This window comes from Schistocerca piceifrons, chromosome 3, assembly GCF_021461385.2.
Source record: "Schistocerca piceifrons isolate TAMUIC-IGC-003096 chromosome 3, iqSchPice1.1, whole genome shotgun sequence".
Taxonomy (NCBI): domain Eukaryota; kingdom Metazoa; phylum Arthropoda; class Insecta; order Orthoptera; family Acrididae; genus Schistocerca; species Schistocerca piceifrons.
The window spans coordinates 390463127-390481200 of NC_060140.1; the positions used below are offsets into that span (position 1 = coordinate 390463127).

An 18074-nucleotide genomic window follows, 5' to 3' on the forward strand; every position below is an offset into this window, starting at 1 on the left:
CATGGTCAAGGGGCTCCATCAGATGCTGATGGCATCCCTGTTGTGTCACAAGACAACCTGTATGGAGGCACAGCCACTCAGACCCCTCAGCCTGTGAGTGACCCTAAAGGAAGAATTCATGTCTCACCTATTCTATGACCAGTCACTCTCCATCCCCGGATAATTCATTAAGGAAGTACTGCCACTACATGACACCCCTGCCACTCCACTAGTAGAATGACTGAGCAGCCACATGGCTGGGCTCTGACCACACCCACTGACAAGGCATGGCCTTGGCGCAACCTTCATCCATGCAGACCTACAGCACTGCACACGTCACACTGCACATAACGCAGTATAGCCACAACTTTGGCTGCCGTATTTGGGACTGGACCACTTGACAAACCATTGTGAGAATTCATTAGAGATCAAGTACAGTGGTAGGCCAACTAAAGTCTTGATTGACAGAATCAAACCAGTGTATGTTGTGACGGAGCCAGTCACTGCACATTTCTTTGACCTAGTGGAAGACTTAACAGATGACTCTCCGCAAATGACCAGCCAGACAGAGCCCATCACTGCAGCTGCCGGTGACTCACTCACACCACCAGCTGTCACCGAAAGCCAACTGGACCCTAACCTACCACCACCCTACTCAGACAGCCAAACACACTGTGCTCCACATAGGTGCACTGACCAGCCCCACCACAGAGGCCGGTGGACTATGACACATTTACCAGCTGTTGTGTCCATGTCAAATGCCAATGCTGTGTCATAATGATGTCACACCACATGCTGCAGCCTGCACACATCCCTTGCCTCACCCCTGCACGTCACACCAGCCACACATGACATCACAAACTGCTGCCATCTCACTCACGCTGACATCACCACTAGCGAGTGAGACACAAACATATGCTAGTTTTGAATGGGACATTTTTGCTTCTTGAACATACCAAGCTGTGTGGCAGCCATTACCTCAGCCATGGATGGCAGCACTGCAGTTGGAGATGACACAATCAACAGACTGATATTAGCCAATGTGCTTCCAATGCAGAAGTATCATTAGGCAAAAGTTAGGCAACAATGCAGCACCCACTAGTGCACAGGACACAATGAGAAACAGCAATGTGAGCTAGCAGCCAAAACCTAATGGACATCTGTGCGTCCTTCAGTCTCGCAAGCCACAGTCCATGTGGTTTGAGCACAATGTGTGCTTCCCACCACTGAGTACACAATCCAGACAGCCATCACTCATTTGCTGCATTTCTTGTGACCACAAATTAAGTGATATCCATGAGAAGGAAGACTATTTGCATGCTCAGCTGGTCTTCTGTGGCCATGAGACTGCAGTGCATGCTTGATCACTGATGAGTGTGTTCTCTCCAGGATCAATGCTCAAGCCATTCACTATGGCCATACAATCATGGGACATTTTGAATGTGATTATTATGAGTTTTTTGATTTATACACATTGCTGTTAATAATGGAGTTGTTGCATAACCAAGTGTATTTAATTATGGCCGCCTGTGCCAACATCTTGGACTTAGTGAGGGGCACGGCAGTATGAAGGCTCACAGTATGACAGTTTTGAAAGTGGCAAAAACCACTTGTTGCATGCTTTAGTAATGCTGTGAGGGTACATTGTGAATCATGCCTGGATAGCTTCATTACAGCATTGCCAATGTAAGTGAAGATTTTTTGTTTGAATTCCAGCCTATCACACAACTTTTATCTGTCAGAAAGTTTGATAACACACTGTATTGCAGAGTGAAAGATTAATTCTGATTTAGTCAGAAAGTTGAAAATGTAGGTCAGTTGATATCATCCAACTAGTGTTGGGAAATGTGAACAGAAGGCGAACTCTGGGAAATGAAGACTGTAAATGAAATTTGATGATTTATGTTATTACAGCCTGAACCCTAATAAGAGTTGTGGACCAGAAGTTACTGTATAATGAATACCTACAACAATGAATATTCATCGTAAGTGGAGACACAGATAAATCTGTAGTAAAGTGCATAAATATTCATTTTCACCTGAATGAAATGCATGAAGGAATTGTAAGTTGTGTTGTTAGGTCAGAAGAGGAAAATTATAGCTGTCATCAATGGCTAAGACACTACATAAGAGTGATGTCCTGTAGGTAATTCTTAACATTTATCAGAAAAAAATATATTGCACAAAAATATAATCACAAATCTACCTAGTAAACAAAGCAAATTCGTATGCGCGCGCGCGTGTGTGTGTGTGTGTGTGTGTGTGTGTGTGTGTGTGTGTGTGTGTGTGTGTGTGTGTTTCTTTTTGTCTCTTTTGGAAGAAGGCCTTCTGGTCAAAAGCTTACATATTTAGTAGTCTTTTTGTTGAGCCTGTCTTTGACTCAACATCCCTGCTATATGGTAACAATCTGTCCTTTTCTAATATTGTCATTAATCCATTCTGGATTTTCCATTGTTTGAAATATATTTTCAACACACAATGTCATTTATCGCAAATGTAATTACAAAAGAAAATTTTAATGCATGTTCTTACGTGAGCCACAGAATTAGTTATAAAATTACTAAGTGTAAATAATAACATTAACATAGATTTCATGGCATAGGAAAACATAAAGTACAACAAAAATGTACTGTTTGAAGATATAAAGTTTTAGGTAAGAAATAATGATAGTAGAATTAGAACAAGCTGAAGATAAAGATGAACATTACTGAATGGAAGACTTATTTGATTAATAATGTATCATGAAAATATGAATTACTCTTGGTACAGTCAGAGATGAAAAATTTGTGAATGCAGAGTAATTATCACAGTAAATGCTGTAAGTCATGTATGTCACAACCAGCAAATTCAAACCCATAATACATACCAGGTGTGCAAGATATGGTGGTAGGCAGTGGACACATGTAAGAAGAATATACTCCATAGCTAAACTAATCTGTCTAATGCAAGTAGGGTGTATTTCCATGCTCTGCAGATTTGTGAGTGACACTGAGCAGTGTGAACAGAACTGGAGTAGTAAAGATCCAGTTAACACCATCCATGAAGGCGATGACTCTGAAAAATATGTTCCTTTATCTTTTGTAACACTGGAGATATAGTTCTGATTGACACATTCAAAAAGAAGTGAACAGGCACTTATCAGTCATATCATTATGTCACTGGCCTAACAGCACATTTTTCCACCTTATGTAAACAGCCATAAGAAGTCCAAATATCAAATAGATTATTATGTAATTTTCTCATAGCATAATGTGGCCACTACGAGTCCATGATCCTTATGGCAGGCAGATATTCACATCAAATGGCAATCCTGATGAAATGTAAAAAGTGTAACTCAGATTTCAAGTAAGACAGCATTTTCTTCCTGGGTATTGTGTCATGTGTATGTTTTTGGGTCTTGGTGAACAGGTTAGGTGTTTTACTATGTTTGAATTTTATGACGACGATGACTATGGTGGTAGTGGTGATGACAGGAAGGAGGGGGTGAAACCCAATGCCAGCATAAGCCTACACATTCTGAATAGCATTAAGGGAGCCACCAAACTTGGCATCCCCACCTAATAGTCTGATCATTGTGAACAGTGTCACACTCAGATATTTAGGTTATAAACTATCTTTCTGGAAGAAATAGACCTATCTGAAAAGCCATCAGGTACACAAAAACAATGGGAGTCATTAGCAATGTAATGAAACCTTCCCTAGTATGGAAGTACTCCATAATATCCCTTTCTAAGACCTGATTTGCTAAGGCAGTGAATCCTGGACCATAAAAGCAGAGGTGCCAAGAGACTAACAGCCTGTTAAATGAAATTCTTGAGATGAACTACCTGTTACACCAAATAGGAACACAAAAGAAATGAATATGCACTGAAAGAAGTAACTGGAAGTTATTACACATTATATTTAGAAGTACCAGAACTGGAGGAAATATTTACAATGAATGAACTCAAAGAGGATCCCAAAATCCATGCTACACTACCACATTAATTGTGCAAGACCATTACATCAACCAATGAAAATATGGCAGGAGAACTTATCAAAAAAACTGTAACAGGCCAAGAGGTGTAGAACTTGGAAGGAAGAAGATGAAGATGGTGATTGTGATGTAGATGACCCCTTCATATTAACCTCCCTCATTAATTAACTTTACTATTGAATTTGACCCAGACTGACACTCATTTTACTTCACAGATATGGCAAGACTGTGATCCCCATATCCTTGGATTAGGCAAATAAATTTCAACTCTTGATGTAAGCAATGCGCTTCACCTTCATTAACTTTTTTAACATACATCAACTGCAGCATTATGTGTACATTCAAAGAGAATGGTTACTTCCACAGTATTCATTCATAACTTTTACCACACTACATTATGCTCTTCGTCAAAAATCACTTAAGAGTCATAGACATTTCACTTTTTGCACACCTACACTATATAAAGCATCCTTTGTATCAAGTGCATCTGTATCACATGCACATAAGCAAATGTAAACAAACTCTCCAAGATAACAACAATGAAATCCTTGAAACTGTGCGTAAGACACTGGCCCAAGAGAACAACAGAAGAAGTGAGGTGAATCAGTAACATAAGAAAGTATGGATTCTAATATATGGAGACTGTCATGGTCACAGAACAGTGCAAAACATCGTGAGTACCCAAGATGACTTTATCGGTGTGGATCACATTGAACCAGGAGCACCTCTTTCTGTTACAGTGAAGCCGTGTGTGCAAAATAGTGAATCATTCTCATCTAATGATTTCATCATAATCATGGGAGGTATGAATGATATAGTGAAAAATCAAGCAAATGACACTATCAGGTAAACAAAAGGACACTCAGTAAGTTAATTATCACTAAAGTAATTTTCGCTAATACTCCACAGACGCACAGTATAATGGAACAATCTACCTGTGATATTGGAGTGCAAAAGACACATGATAGGTTTAAAAAAATATGTAATAAATTTCACAATGTGTCTCTGGTAAATGTCAGTAATCTAGAAAGAGACCTGCATACAACTCAAGGTATCCACATGAATAAAGATGCAAAAACACTGTTAGTAAATCAACTGTAGAAGAAATTAGACAAAATTCCCCACAAAGCAGTGTAAATAAGTGGATGAACATGAAATGGCACAAGCCACCAAATCAAGATCTGCCTCAAACTGTGACTGCAGGCAAACCAGGGTAACTTTTAAAGCCTACTGAACAGTGTGGTAGCCCTACATCATCCTGTATAGTCCAGCAGAAGAAATTCAGATTGTATGTCATACACCATAATCTTGGTAGTCTTAAAAACAAGCACAATGAGCTGGTTATAATTTCTTGTGTTGACAGACCAGATAATGTAGTCATAACTGAGCACTAATTAGCATCAGTCAACCACTCTCCATGAAGTTTCGTTCTGCCTTTGAGCAGGAAAAACAAGACTGGTGGTGGTGTAGCAATCTTCACTGTAAACTCAACTAATTTCAGTGTTATTGACGTAAGTGCCTTCTCCATAAAGTGAGTTGCAGAACTTTCTGCATAAATCTAGAACAAGGTATAGTAAACATAGCAGTTATTGGTGTGTACAGGTCACCTGGAGCCTGTAGAGAGATCGTTTTCAAAAATCTAACCCATTTGGTGATATAAACACACACAGATGTTACATTTTCTGGGTTAAATGGCCCTGTAAATATTGTAACAACAGGGGATGTAAATATAGACTTAAAACAAATGACGCCAACTCCAAAAACGTACATATCCTACTCAATGAATTCAATCTGACCCCACTAGTCCATGAGCTTCCTAGAGAAATTGGCAACAGGAAAACATGGCTGGATTACATAATAACAAACATTACCCATCTTTCCTAGAGTACCTGTGTTCTGAAACTATCCATCTCTGCTCACCATTCAGTTCAGCTTGAGTTTGAAACAAATAAGGTGCTTTTTGTCACTAAAATATAATAATATATGTAAGCAAAAGAATTATGTATGATGATAACATTAACAGACTGAACAGCATGTTAGCAAACATACTGTACATGAGAACAATAGCTTTTCCTATGACAGCTCTGCTGCTGCCTTCTATGACTGTTTTGATGCCACTTGTCCACTTGTAGCCACAAAAATTACATGAACAAAAATATAAACAAAAGTACCTGGATAAATAGTGTCACTGAAACAAGAGCAAAATTAAAATTACTCAATAGTGTAATTTGAATCACAGAGAAAATCTCAAGCCAAAGAAGACCTTCAAAATTTATCAAGAACACTATGAAGATTTATTAATACATGCCAAGAGCAAGTATGTTACAAACAAGCTTCAGGCTTCACACAATGTTACTACTGGTGTATGAGAGGTGATAAATGGCTTTAGAACAGGCAGAGAGAAATTCTGTATGGACTTTATTATTGACCACAGTTGGATGATCATAAAAGACCAACTTGAAGTTGCAAATATTTTTGAGGAATATTTTTCTTCAATAGGGGAAGCTGTCAGTGTAAAAAATAACAACCTGCAGTACAGTTTTAAAGGAAATCCATCTAAGCATAGCATATACATAGCTCCTTCAAATGTAAAGAAACAATTATGATCACTAGCTCTTTAAAATCATCCAGTTCTGCATGGCATGGTGGCCTCAATATTAATGTAACACTAATCTTTAAAAATAGTACAAATACAAAATTGAAGACTACAGACCAATCTCAATACTTCCTGTCTTTTCCAAAATAGTTGAAAAAGTCCTACATACAGTTATAACCTTTCTCAATAAGCACAACATTATGTTTGAGAAACAAAATGGATTCTTTAAATGTAAATCAAATAGCACAGCAAGTTGCTCAGTTAATTGAAAAGGTGATAAATGGCATTTAGAACAAGCAACAAGTTGCAGGAATGTACTTCAACGTTGAGAAAGCTTTTGATTGTGTGAATGGTACTATCCAATTACAGTAGATAAGCTGCGGAACATTTGTATCATAGGCAATCATGACTTTATAATGTCTTACAAGAGTAACCAAAAACAGTTTGTACTGCTTAAAACTGAAAGTGGAGTTCACAAATCCAGAACACTAATATTAAATATGCTGTGTCCCAGGGTTCAGTATTGGGTCCTATTTTGTTTTAAATTTATGCAAATAACATAAAATAGTACACTCAGAGTTACAAAGTAGTTCTGTATGCAGATTACATGCCTTTCCTGTGTAATAATGTCACAAAGAAATTGTTCAATACTTCAATAAAAGCCACTTGAATGTAAGCCCCAGTAAGTCATTTCTCATGGAGTTCAACAACAGTAGTTTTAATGATGAAATTAAATAATACTTTGGCAATTAATTTGTAGCCAAAAAGAGTTTAGTGTAAAATTCCTTGGATTAACAATTCAGAACAATCTAAACTGGGGCACACAAGTTGACACTCTAGCACATAAAATCGTCTCTCATTTGAATTATGGAATAAAACTTGAGAGAGCAACAACCAAATAGAATCTAAATAAGCCACTACTACTGCAAAAAGGGCCATAAGGCTCATCTGTAGAGCAAAATATAGAGAATCATGCTGTAGATTGTTACCTAAAAATTAATGTGCTAACTGCAGTAAAAATGTACATTCTAAAAGCCATATTACTTGTTAGAAGACTGTGGCTCAACTTTTGTTCTGATTTGCATCAGTACAGTGCCAGAAATAAAGAAAAATTTTACATCAGGAGCTACAGAACATCACTGTATGAAAAAGGTCCACAATATGCAGGTTTGAAGTTAACCAGTATGCTGCCCAGTACCATTATGATTCTTCACACAATTAAGCTTAAATTTCAGCTAAATCCCTTTTGCACATAAGAAGAGTATCATACTTCCATGCAGAATGAAAAATGTTTTGAAAATATATGTAAACTGTGTTAAGCAAACCATTTTATTTGTAATATAATCATTTTGTTCATCCTTGACATATTCAGAAGAACTTATTACTATCAAGAACTGTAACCTTGTTTTTGAAGATATGCAATGAATCATTCAATGTTGAATAACATTATTATTATTATTATTATTACTATCTCTATAATACTAAGTAACATTAAAAAATGCTCTACATATTTCCAAAATTAAAGCGATGTCCTCATCCTGACAGCAGAATTAATCCTATTGTTCCAACTGAACAATGTATGTTAATTTCTCTTACAATGAACAAACATTTTATTTTGTCTAATCAGTTTTAAGTAACATTGTATTAACAATTTTCATCATAAACTACCATTGCATTGTTGAAGTATATACTGGTAAAATATATAAATACCTTTGGGCAAAAATATCATAACAATGGACAGGACACCTGCAGTCAGTAAAGTGAGACAGTGTGTAATTCGCCTCCCAAGCATATTACCAATGAAATGTGCCACACTTACAGCAGGTATCTGTAGAATTCCTTGTGCAATATAAGCAAGAAAAGGATTTTCTCCAAATGTAGTGTTACTAAAAAGTAAAGTGAACATTGCAAGTGCACTAGCAGACCTGAAAGGAAAAGAATAATGCTAAATTAACATTGGGGTGTAAGATAACATGCACCATCAAGAAGTTTACATTCAATGTGGAGTGATATCATGTAATCTCTGATCCCTAACATAATATTTGTTGTACAATCGTTATTGAAGTAAAACCTGCTGCCCGAATGTCAATAACCTTCCCATTCACCTAAAGTATCTTTTAGTTACAGTTTTGTGAAATATATTAACAGGGTGCAAAAATTACATTTTCTGGATACCACATAAAAGTAACGTAAGGACATGTGATGCAACACTGACACTATGACATATCATAGAAGATAAGTTGAAAAAGGGAAAACCTATATTTACAGCAATTGTAGATTTGGACAAAGCTTTTGGCTAAGTTGACTGGATTACATCCACAGAAATTTTGAAGGTAACAAGGATAAAATGTAGGGAGCAAAGGTAATTTATACCTTTACAGAAACTACATTGCAGTTGTAATAGTCACAGAACATGAAAGGTAAGTCATAGTGGAGAAATGAGTGAGACAGGATTGTAGGCTATCCCTGATGTTATTGAACCTGTATACCGAGCAAATGAAGAGGGAACCCAAGAAGAAATTTAGAAATGCAGTTGAAGTTAAGGTAGAACACATTTCCACTTAGCAAGAGTGACAAGAAACATTTCAGATTACATGAGTGGTTATAATGAAAATTTCAACTCTAACATTGAAAACAATGGACAAAGTTCGAGAGTACTGCATAACATGTTTCAGACAAGTACAGGGCATACATAAAGTCTGGGAACACATTCAATTATTTATTGCACAAGAACTAAACACTGTACAACTGTCATACATATTGCAATTTGTAGAGAAACCCTGAAAGTTTTTTTGCTAATATTCGATATGTGAACCATGAGTGACCCGGCAGAGATCAATAATGTAATCAAATTCTTGCTGTACCCATCCTAGCATGGCATTGTCAACTGTGGCAGTCACTTCCCATATTCTCTCCCAGAGCTCTGCTACAGCATGTGGTAGAGGCAGTACATAGACCAGATCGTTAATGTGTCTTCACAGAAAAAAGTCACACAGAGTGAGATCTGGTGATCGGGGAGGCCATTTCATGAAACATCTGCCCTCTTCTGTAGCATGGCCGATCCATCGATGTGGCAGCTCCATGTTCAGGTACCCATGAACTTCATGATGAAAATGGGGCGGAGCCCCATCCTGCTGAAAAGTGAATGGAGAGTCTAATTGCATTTGAGGCGTCAGCCATTGCTGCAACATGAGGAATATCCAGTGACAGAGCTCTCGGCAAAGAAGAATGGCCTGTACAGTTTTCAACCTGACAAGGTACAAAAAATAATTACCTTCGGGGAATCAAACTCAAATTCAATGCATTCGTGTGGATGTTTTGTACCTCAGATTCAACAATTATGCCTGTTCACCTTCCCATTAGTGTGAAAAGGGGCTTCGTCACTAAAAATTAAGCAATCAACAATGCCATCCCCATCCTCATTCAACTGTTGCAACTGCAAACAAAACTCAAAATGCTTCTCTTTATTGTCATCGTTGAGCTTCTGCACTAGCTCCAATTTGAATGATTCCATAGACAGCTTCTGCTGTAGGACTTAACACCCTGTCATTGGAGCCATTTCAAATTGACAGCATGCATGACGCATTGATTTCTTTGGACTCCTTATGAATGTCTCTCGTACATGCTCCACATTCACTTCATCACACTGGGACATCCACTTCTCTTTGTCAGGCACTAGCAACCCATAAAATGAATTTGTTATGCCAGTGGTAAATGGCGTTCCTTGTTGGTGGCTTCTTACCATACTTGGTTCTAAACATCCGTTGAACATCTGCACACTCTTGTTTTTGTTGGACTTCAACTCACAGAAAGCTCGCTTCGCACCTGAACTAGGCATGTTTGCAAGTAGTGCTGACTATTGACAAATTACAAAACTATGCTGTGGCAGTATACATGGAGAAAAAAAAATCAGGGCTTCTCTCCAAAATGACATATGTATGATATCTGTACGATGTTTGGTTTTTGTGCAGTAAATAACTGAAAGTGTTCCTGGTCTTTATGTACACCCTGTGTATGCCAAGTAAAGGGATATGAAAGACACACCATGGTTTGACAGCCATGTTACAAAACTGCTGGAAAATCACTGAGAGCTTCCTAGCAAATTTAAATGTAGTTACAGCCTCACAGAGAAACAAACACTGAATGAAGTGTCAGGAGAGTCATGCATAAGGCATTCAGCAAACTTTAAAGTAAAATTCTAGCTACCGACTTGACAGGAAATTTTAAGAAGTTTTTGTTTTACCTTAAATTTGTACACAGATTGAAGCCATCTGTCTAGACATACTGTGATCATAATGGCATCGGAATGAGGACAACAAAGATAAATACATAATTTTTTTTCCAGTACTGCTTCACTGAGGAAGATCACACACTAAATTCTGTCTTTAATTGTTGCATGAACATCAAAATATCAGATGAAATATAAAAGTAAAAACTTCATAGGCCAAGAGCAGCAACTATAACTTTATTTTTTATGATCAGTTCCTGCACTCTAAATTTCCATCATTGGAGTTGTAAAGCATATAGATCAAAATTATAATCATAACAGGGTTATACTTGTTTACGTAACACAACAAATCTTGCAGAAATACACCTTAATAGGAAAAAATTAACAGCACACAAAAACAGGTGCAGAGACCTATACCACTGTCAACGAGGGAAGAAATAGAAGATAAAATACTACATCCAGTAACAGACTCAAAACAGCTGCAAGATGAAAGAACAGAAGAGGAAACATCACACTGCCCTGCAAAGGAGGGAAAGACAGTGTCATCACCAGCAAAAGAAGAAGTTGTGGCAGAGATCCTGCAGACAAAATATGGGAGAGGAGAAAGAAGCAAGGAGTAGGATTTCTTTGTACTAGCAGGCAAAAAGAAAGGTACTACAGAAAATCAAAACATTAATACAAATATTTCTAATATAAGAATATTGCAGCAGAATATACAGTACGCATCCAGTAAATTAGAACACAAAGATGTACTAGCAGCTGCAGAGTTACCACATGTGTTTATTATATCAGAACATGGGCTAAAGGGAAATGAACATACAGGAATAAAAAAAGTTGCTAATTTCTGCAGATATGAACATAAGAGTGGAGGGGTGGCAGTCTGTGTACACAGTAAAATAAAGGGTATCATTCCATGGTCAGTACAAAACTGTACAGAAATGCTGTTTGAAACTGCAGCCATACAGAGTACATAATAAGGGGGAAAATGTGTGATAATAGGGCTCTACAGGTCACCAAACAGTCAGGTAAATGGATTTCCAAAAGAGTTAGAAGTCAAGTTAGATAAGGCCAGCAGGGAATTCCCTTATATAATTGTAGCTGGTGATCTAAAGATTAACACACTAAAAGACAACTGCTATACAAGGAGTTTTCAATACCTGGTTAAAACTTATGGACTTAATTTAGCAGTAGACAGTCCACAAGATGCTGTAAATACAGAAACATTAATAGATCATGTGGATCTCTAATATAGCACAGAGCAGGCAGATAGTACGAGTCATATACACAACCATTGCAGACCTCTATCAGATATTAGTTGAATTAGCAGGCAACATAGGAAGGCAAGAAAAATATTTGAAGAGTTTAAACAAACTAAGCAAACGAACATAATAGGCTACAATGGCTATTGGAAACCTAAGACTTTAGTCAAGTGTACTTAACAGAAAACCTAGATAAAGGATGGGAATCATTCTGCAACGCATTAGGCCATTACACAGATGTTGCATGTCCATTAGTACATAGGGAAACAAAGAAGATGAATAATAAAAATTGGGTCACACTAGAGGTAAAAAGTAAGAGGGGAAAAGTATGCATGAAAATTGTCAGCTAAGGCAAACCCAAGAAAATAAGGATGCACGTAGGGAAAAGAAGAAATCATACACGGGATGAAATACTAAATTGACATATTATAAAACCAAGATAGCAACTTCAACAAATATGACTAACACCATATTGTCTCTCATAAACAAAGGGACGAAAGTTGTAGGTGTGGAAACCACTGATAACGTAACACTTGAGGTAAATGGGAGGGAACTCAGGGATACACAAAATGTCAGAAATACTTTAAACAGCCATTATATTGAAGTTGTGGACAAATTAATAAAATTATACTTCCAAAATTAACACAATCAACAGTCGATAGGAGACAAAATGCTTATTCCTGATCCCAACCACTAAATCATAAATTTTAAAAATAATATGTAGTCTAAAAACAAACAAAAAAAATCACTGGGGGACTAGATGGTATATCCACTAAACTAATTAAATGCTGTTTACAGTGACATTAATAAAGACATTAAACTGTCTGATAAACTTATCCATACAAAAAGGAATATTTCCAGTGTGCCTGAGGTTAGGTGAGGTTAGGTTAGGTTAGGTTAGGTTAGGTTAGGTTAGGTTAGGTTAGGTTAGGTTAGGAGGCTGCAAAAAAAGACCCAGGAAATTACAGACCTATAACAATTACATCTGTACTCTCTAAAATAATAGAAACCATAATAAAAGACAGAATATTACATTTTACACAAACATGCAATATTCTCAATAATGAACAACATAGGTTCAGAAAGGGCAAATCCACCTAAACAGCAATAGCTGAATTCATAACATTTTTAACTAAAGCACTTTATGAACAGAAGGAAGTCTGTTGTATGTTCCTGGACCTATCTAAAGCATTTGATTGTGTACACCATGGCATCCTATTAGAAAAGCTTCACTTATATGGTACAATGGGGAAAGCAGTGGACATTATTAAATCATTTTTGGAAAATAGAAAGCAGTGTGCAGAAAAAAAGCAAAAAGTGAAAAACATGATTACAAGTGTCTTTTCAAATTTGGAAACTGTGACGTATGGGGTTCCTCATGGATCCATCCTTGGTTCACTACTTTTCATTCTATATGTCAATGAGATGACCAAAACAGTATCTAATAGTGTAGTCGTGTATGGAGATGACATTTCATTTGTTGTTACCAGTTCTACAACAGATGACCTGCAAAAGAAGGCTTTGCTAAATATGAAATGTGGAAACAATTATCTCAGGGAAAAAAATCTATTTATACATGGAAACAAAACAACATATATATGCAGATACATGCAAACATAAAACACACCTTGGACAACATTACTGGCAAGCTTGGAGACAAACAGTTATAAATTTCTAGGTGTAACAGCGGATAGATAAATGACGTAGGAGAATCACATAAATAACATTTGCAGCAAAATAGGGTTCAAGCATATTTCTGATGAGAAAAATGTGAAAGTCAGTCAATAGACACACACTATAAACAATGTACTATGGACTAGCCCATTTGCACCTCTCATATGACATCCTGGTTTGGAACAGCTATCTGCATAAAAACTAACTGCACTGCATTGCTAAATGGAGAATATCACAAACATAATAAAAAAAGAAAAAATGACTATCATACAGAAGGAAGTAGGCTAAAATTACCAGACAAACCTGTAAATGCTATACACATACTGTACAACAGTCTACCACAATGTATACAGATGTTTCTTTTTAAAAGAACATTAAAAAGACTTCTGATCAGTATTTGCCCTTACAGTGTTAAAGAACATCTTGAAATAAAAAATTAAGTGGTGTGTCAGCTCAGTACACACTGCAAAGGGAAACTGCAACAAATGTACCAAGATGTACAGAATCACTTTAGGTATGTAAGATGTACAAAATTATATTTTGTGTCAGAACACCGATGCTACTGTCCTCTACTTTTTATCACTTTTTCTTGGCAGTGCTAAGTAGACACCAAGGACTTAGAGAAAAATCAATTATTATCATTGGTGCCTTTTATAATGTACTTTTAATGAAATTTTTTGTGACTGTATTTTTGCTAATGTAAGCTTTATGTAAACATGATGTGTCCAATATCATTATAAGAAATGATCCATGGACAAATAAAGAACAAAGATTTACAGGAACACAAAGAATGCAATATGTCAGCATGTCAAATATAACACTAGGTTTATGTAAAATGTCATACATGCTGCACGAGTTACACAAGCTCATGTTCACACAATATATGAATGGCAACAGATGTTACCAACTACCACCAGATGGCACTGGAACTGTGAACAGCCAGAAGTATGTCTTAACATATTAACCATGAGGGAGACATTACATCCCAGGAATACACAAACTGATTTTTAAAAACCAATTTTTTTTAATTTTTGTGATTAAAACTGTTATAATATTATAAAAGAAAGTGTTTTACATCAATTGTACTAACTTACTACACACATAATCACATGCATTACATGGCAAGAACAATGTAGAAAATTTAACAGTATCAAATAAGCTTAGAGGATGCCATTCAAGGTTAAGTGATAAAATTACAGACACAATGAGGAAAGTACATATCATAAACTGTTGGTAGTTCATAAAACCTGTGTAGTTCTCAGTCTCAGTACTCATTCATCTGTTGTATGACATGAGCTTGGATCGCTGGTGCATCATGCACAACAATTTATGTAAACCTTGTTTTATACTTGAAAAGCTAATGTATAACATTCTTCATGTTCCTGGATTGACTTAGAATGATGTGACACAATATATTGTACAGATGGTGAAGATTCATTGAGGTGTATTTGCATAAGGGGTGTGTCAGAGATACATGTTATGTAAATATGTACCACATCCCATCATATCTGACCTCATTATGATCATAATTTCCATCTATATGCTTTATAGATCTGATGGTGGCAACTGAGATTGCTCAAAACAGACACCAGAAATAAAGGTACAATTAGTAATATTGGCTGTTGAAGTTTTTATCTCTATATTTAATGTTATTCTAGATCACCCACATACTTGAGTAACATCAAGCATGTACAAAATATCAGATACTGAAGTAAGTGACCATGTAACAGAGAAGAAACTGAAATCACTCAACAGAGGAGTGGCTACTGGACTTTATAGGATACCAGTAAAAGTGTACATAGTGTATGCAAAACTTGTTCCTCTTCTAGCAATAGTGCACCATGGGTTGCTGGAGGAGGAAAGTATTCCCAACAATGGAAAAAGAATGCGGCTCATAACAGAGACATAAAACCATTTCCATATACTCTGAAGAGCCTAAGAAACTGGTACACCTGCCTAATATAGTGTAGAGCCCCCAAGAGCACACAAAAGTGCCACAACATGATTTGGTATGGACTCTAATAACGTCTGAAGTAGTGCTAGAGGGGATTGACACCATGAACCCTGTAGGGCTATTCATAAGGGCATGAGGGAGTGGAGATCTCTTCTGAACAGCACGTTCCAAGACATACCAAATATGCTCAGTAATGATCATGTCTCAGGAGTTTGGTGGCCAGTAGAATCGTTTAAACTCAGAAGTGTGTTGCTGGAGCAACTCTGTAGCAATTCTGGACAGGTGGGGTGTCACATTGTCGAGCTGGAATTTCCCAAGTCCACCAGAAAGCATAATGGACATGAATGGATGAAGGTGGTCAGACAGGATGCTTATGTACATGTCACCTGTCAGAGTCATGGCTAGAGGCATCAGGGGTCACATAGCACTCCAACTGCCCCACACCATTACAGAGCCTCCACTAGCTTGAACAGTCCCCTGCTGACATGCAGGGCCCATGGATTCATGTTATTGTCTCCATATCCTTACAAGTCCATTCCTTTGGTACAATTTGAAATGAGACTCGTCCGACTAAGCAACATGTTTCCAGTCATCAAGAGTCCGATGGTGTTGATGGGCATTGGTGAAGCGTAAGCTTTGTGTTGTGCAGTCATCAAGGGTACATAAGCAGGCCTTCAGCTCCAGAAGCACATATTGATGATGTTTTGTTGAATAGTTCATACACTGACACTTATTGATGCCCCAGCACTGAAATCTGCAGCAATTTGCAGAAGGGTTATCTCTGTCACGGTGAGTGATTCTTTTCAGTTGTCATTGCTCCCATTCCTGCAGCATCTTTTCCCAGCAGCAACAATGTTGGAGATTTGATGTTTCACCGGATTCCTGATAGTCATGGTACATTCATGAAACAGTCATATGGGAAAATCCCCACTTCATTGTTACCTCAGAGATGCTCATGTGCTGATTATAACACAATGTTCAAACTCACTTAAATCTCGATAACCTGCCATTGTAGCAGCAATATCTAACAACTGTGCCAGATGCTTGTTGTCATATAGGTGTTGCTGACCTCAGCACCGTATTATGCCTGTTTACATATCTCTGTGTTTGAATGCTCATGCCTATACCAGTTTCTTTGGAGCTTCAGTATATCTCTCATGTTGGGCCAGAGTGCCAGTTGGCCCTTAACACAAAATAAATTTAATGCATTGAGTTTTAACTGGCAGAAGGGCCCATTACTGCATGATTATATTTGATTGTAGAACAATCACTGGAAGCGGTCACATGCACGCAATCTCAATGAGTATGCACATGGCACAATTCAGAGTGGAACAAACATATAAAACTATATGAAGGTAAAAGCAAGTCACAATGAGATTCATAGGAAGATTCGTTGACAAATATAGTCTACCCACAAAGGGGATAGCAACCAAAAGCCTCATTCAACCAATACTTTAATATTTCTAATCAGCCAGTGATCCACACCAAATAGGATTTAAAGGGGAAATGGAGAAGTTCCCAAAAAAGCAGTGTTCCTTTACAGGTACATTTAGTAAAAGCATAAGCATCACAGAGATGTTCAGACAACTCCAGAGGTGGACACTGCAAGAGACATTCTGTATCATGGTGTGATATACTATTAAAGTTGAGAAATGATAAATTCCTAGAAGAGTTGAACAATATATTCATTACTCCTACGTGAAGCTCATGAAAATACTATGAAGGTGAAATTAGAGAAACTTGGGCTTACATGTAGGCTTCTCTCTTATCTTTCTCCCCATGAACCATTCATGGCAAACAGAACAAGGGGGAAGTGGTAGTGACACAATTATACTGCTGGCCATTAAAATTGCTACACCAAGAAGAAATGCAGATGATAAACGGGTATTCATTGGACAAATATATTATACTAGAATGGACATGTGATTACATTTTCACACAATTTGGGTGCATAGATCCTGAGAAATCAGTACCCAGAACAACCACCTCTGGCCATAGCAATGGCCTTGATATGCCTGGGCATTCAGTCAAACAGAGCTTGGATGGTGTGTACAGGTACAACTACCCATGCAGCTTCAACACGATACCACAGTTCATCAAGAGTAGTTAGTGGCACATTGTAAGGAGCCAGTTGCTCGGCCACCGTTGACCAGACATTTTCAATTGGTGAGAGATCTGGAGAATGTGCTGGCCAGGGCAGCAGTCGAACATTTTCTGTATCCAGAAAGGCCCGTACAGGACCTGCAACATGCAGTCGGGCATTATCCTGCTGAAATGTAGGGTTTTGCAGGGATCAAGTGAAGGGTAGAGCCACGGGTCATGACTGATCTGAAATGTAACGTCCACTGTTCAGAGTGCCATCAATGCGAAAAAGAGGTGACCAAGACGTGTAACCAATGGCACCCCAT

General features: G+C 37.5%; 1 protein-coding gene across 2 annotated transcripts in view; it reads right to left on the reverse strand.

The window, feature by feature from the left end:
- LOC124789403 (solute carrier family 22 member 7-like) overlaps window positions 1-18074 on the reverse strand; it is a 169097-nt gene that overhangs the window by 10884 nt on the left and 140139 nt on the right. For both annotated transcript variants that reach the window (XM_047256746.1, XM_047256745.1), the window contains 2 exons: window positions 8262-8476; window positions 2846-3033 (listed from right to left, as the gene is read on the reverse strand). In XM_047256746.1, coding sequence (XP_047112702.1) covers window positions 2846-3033; window positions 8262-8476 — 403 coding nt within the window. The remainder of the gene's footprint in view (window positions 1-2845; window positions 3034-8261; window positions 8477-18074) is intronic.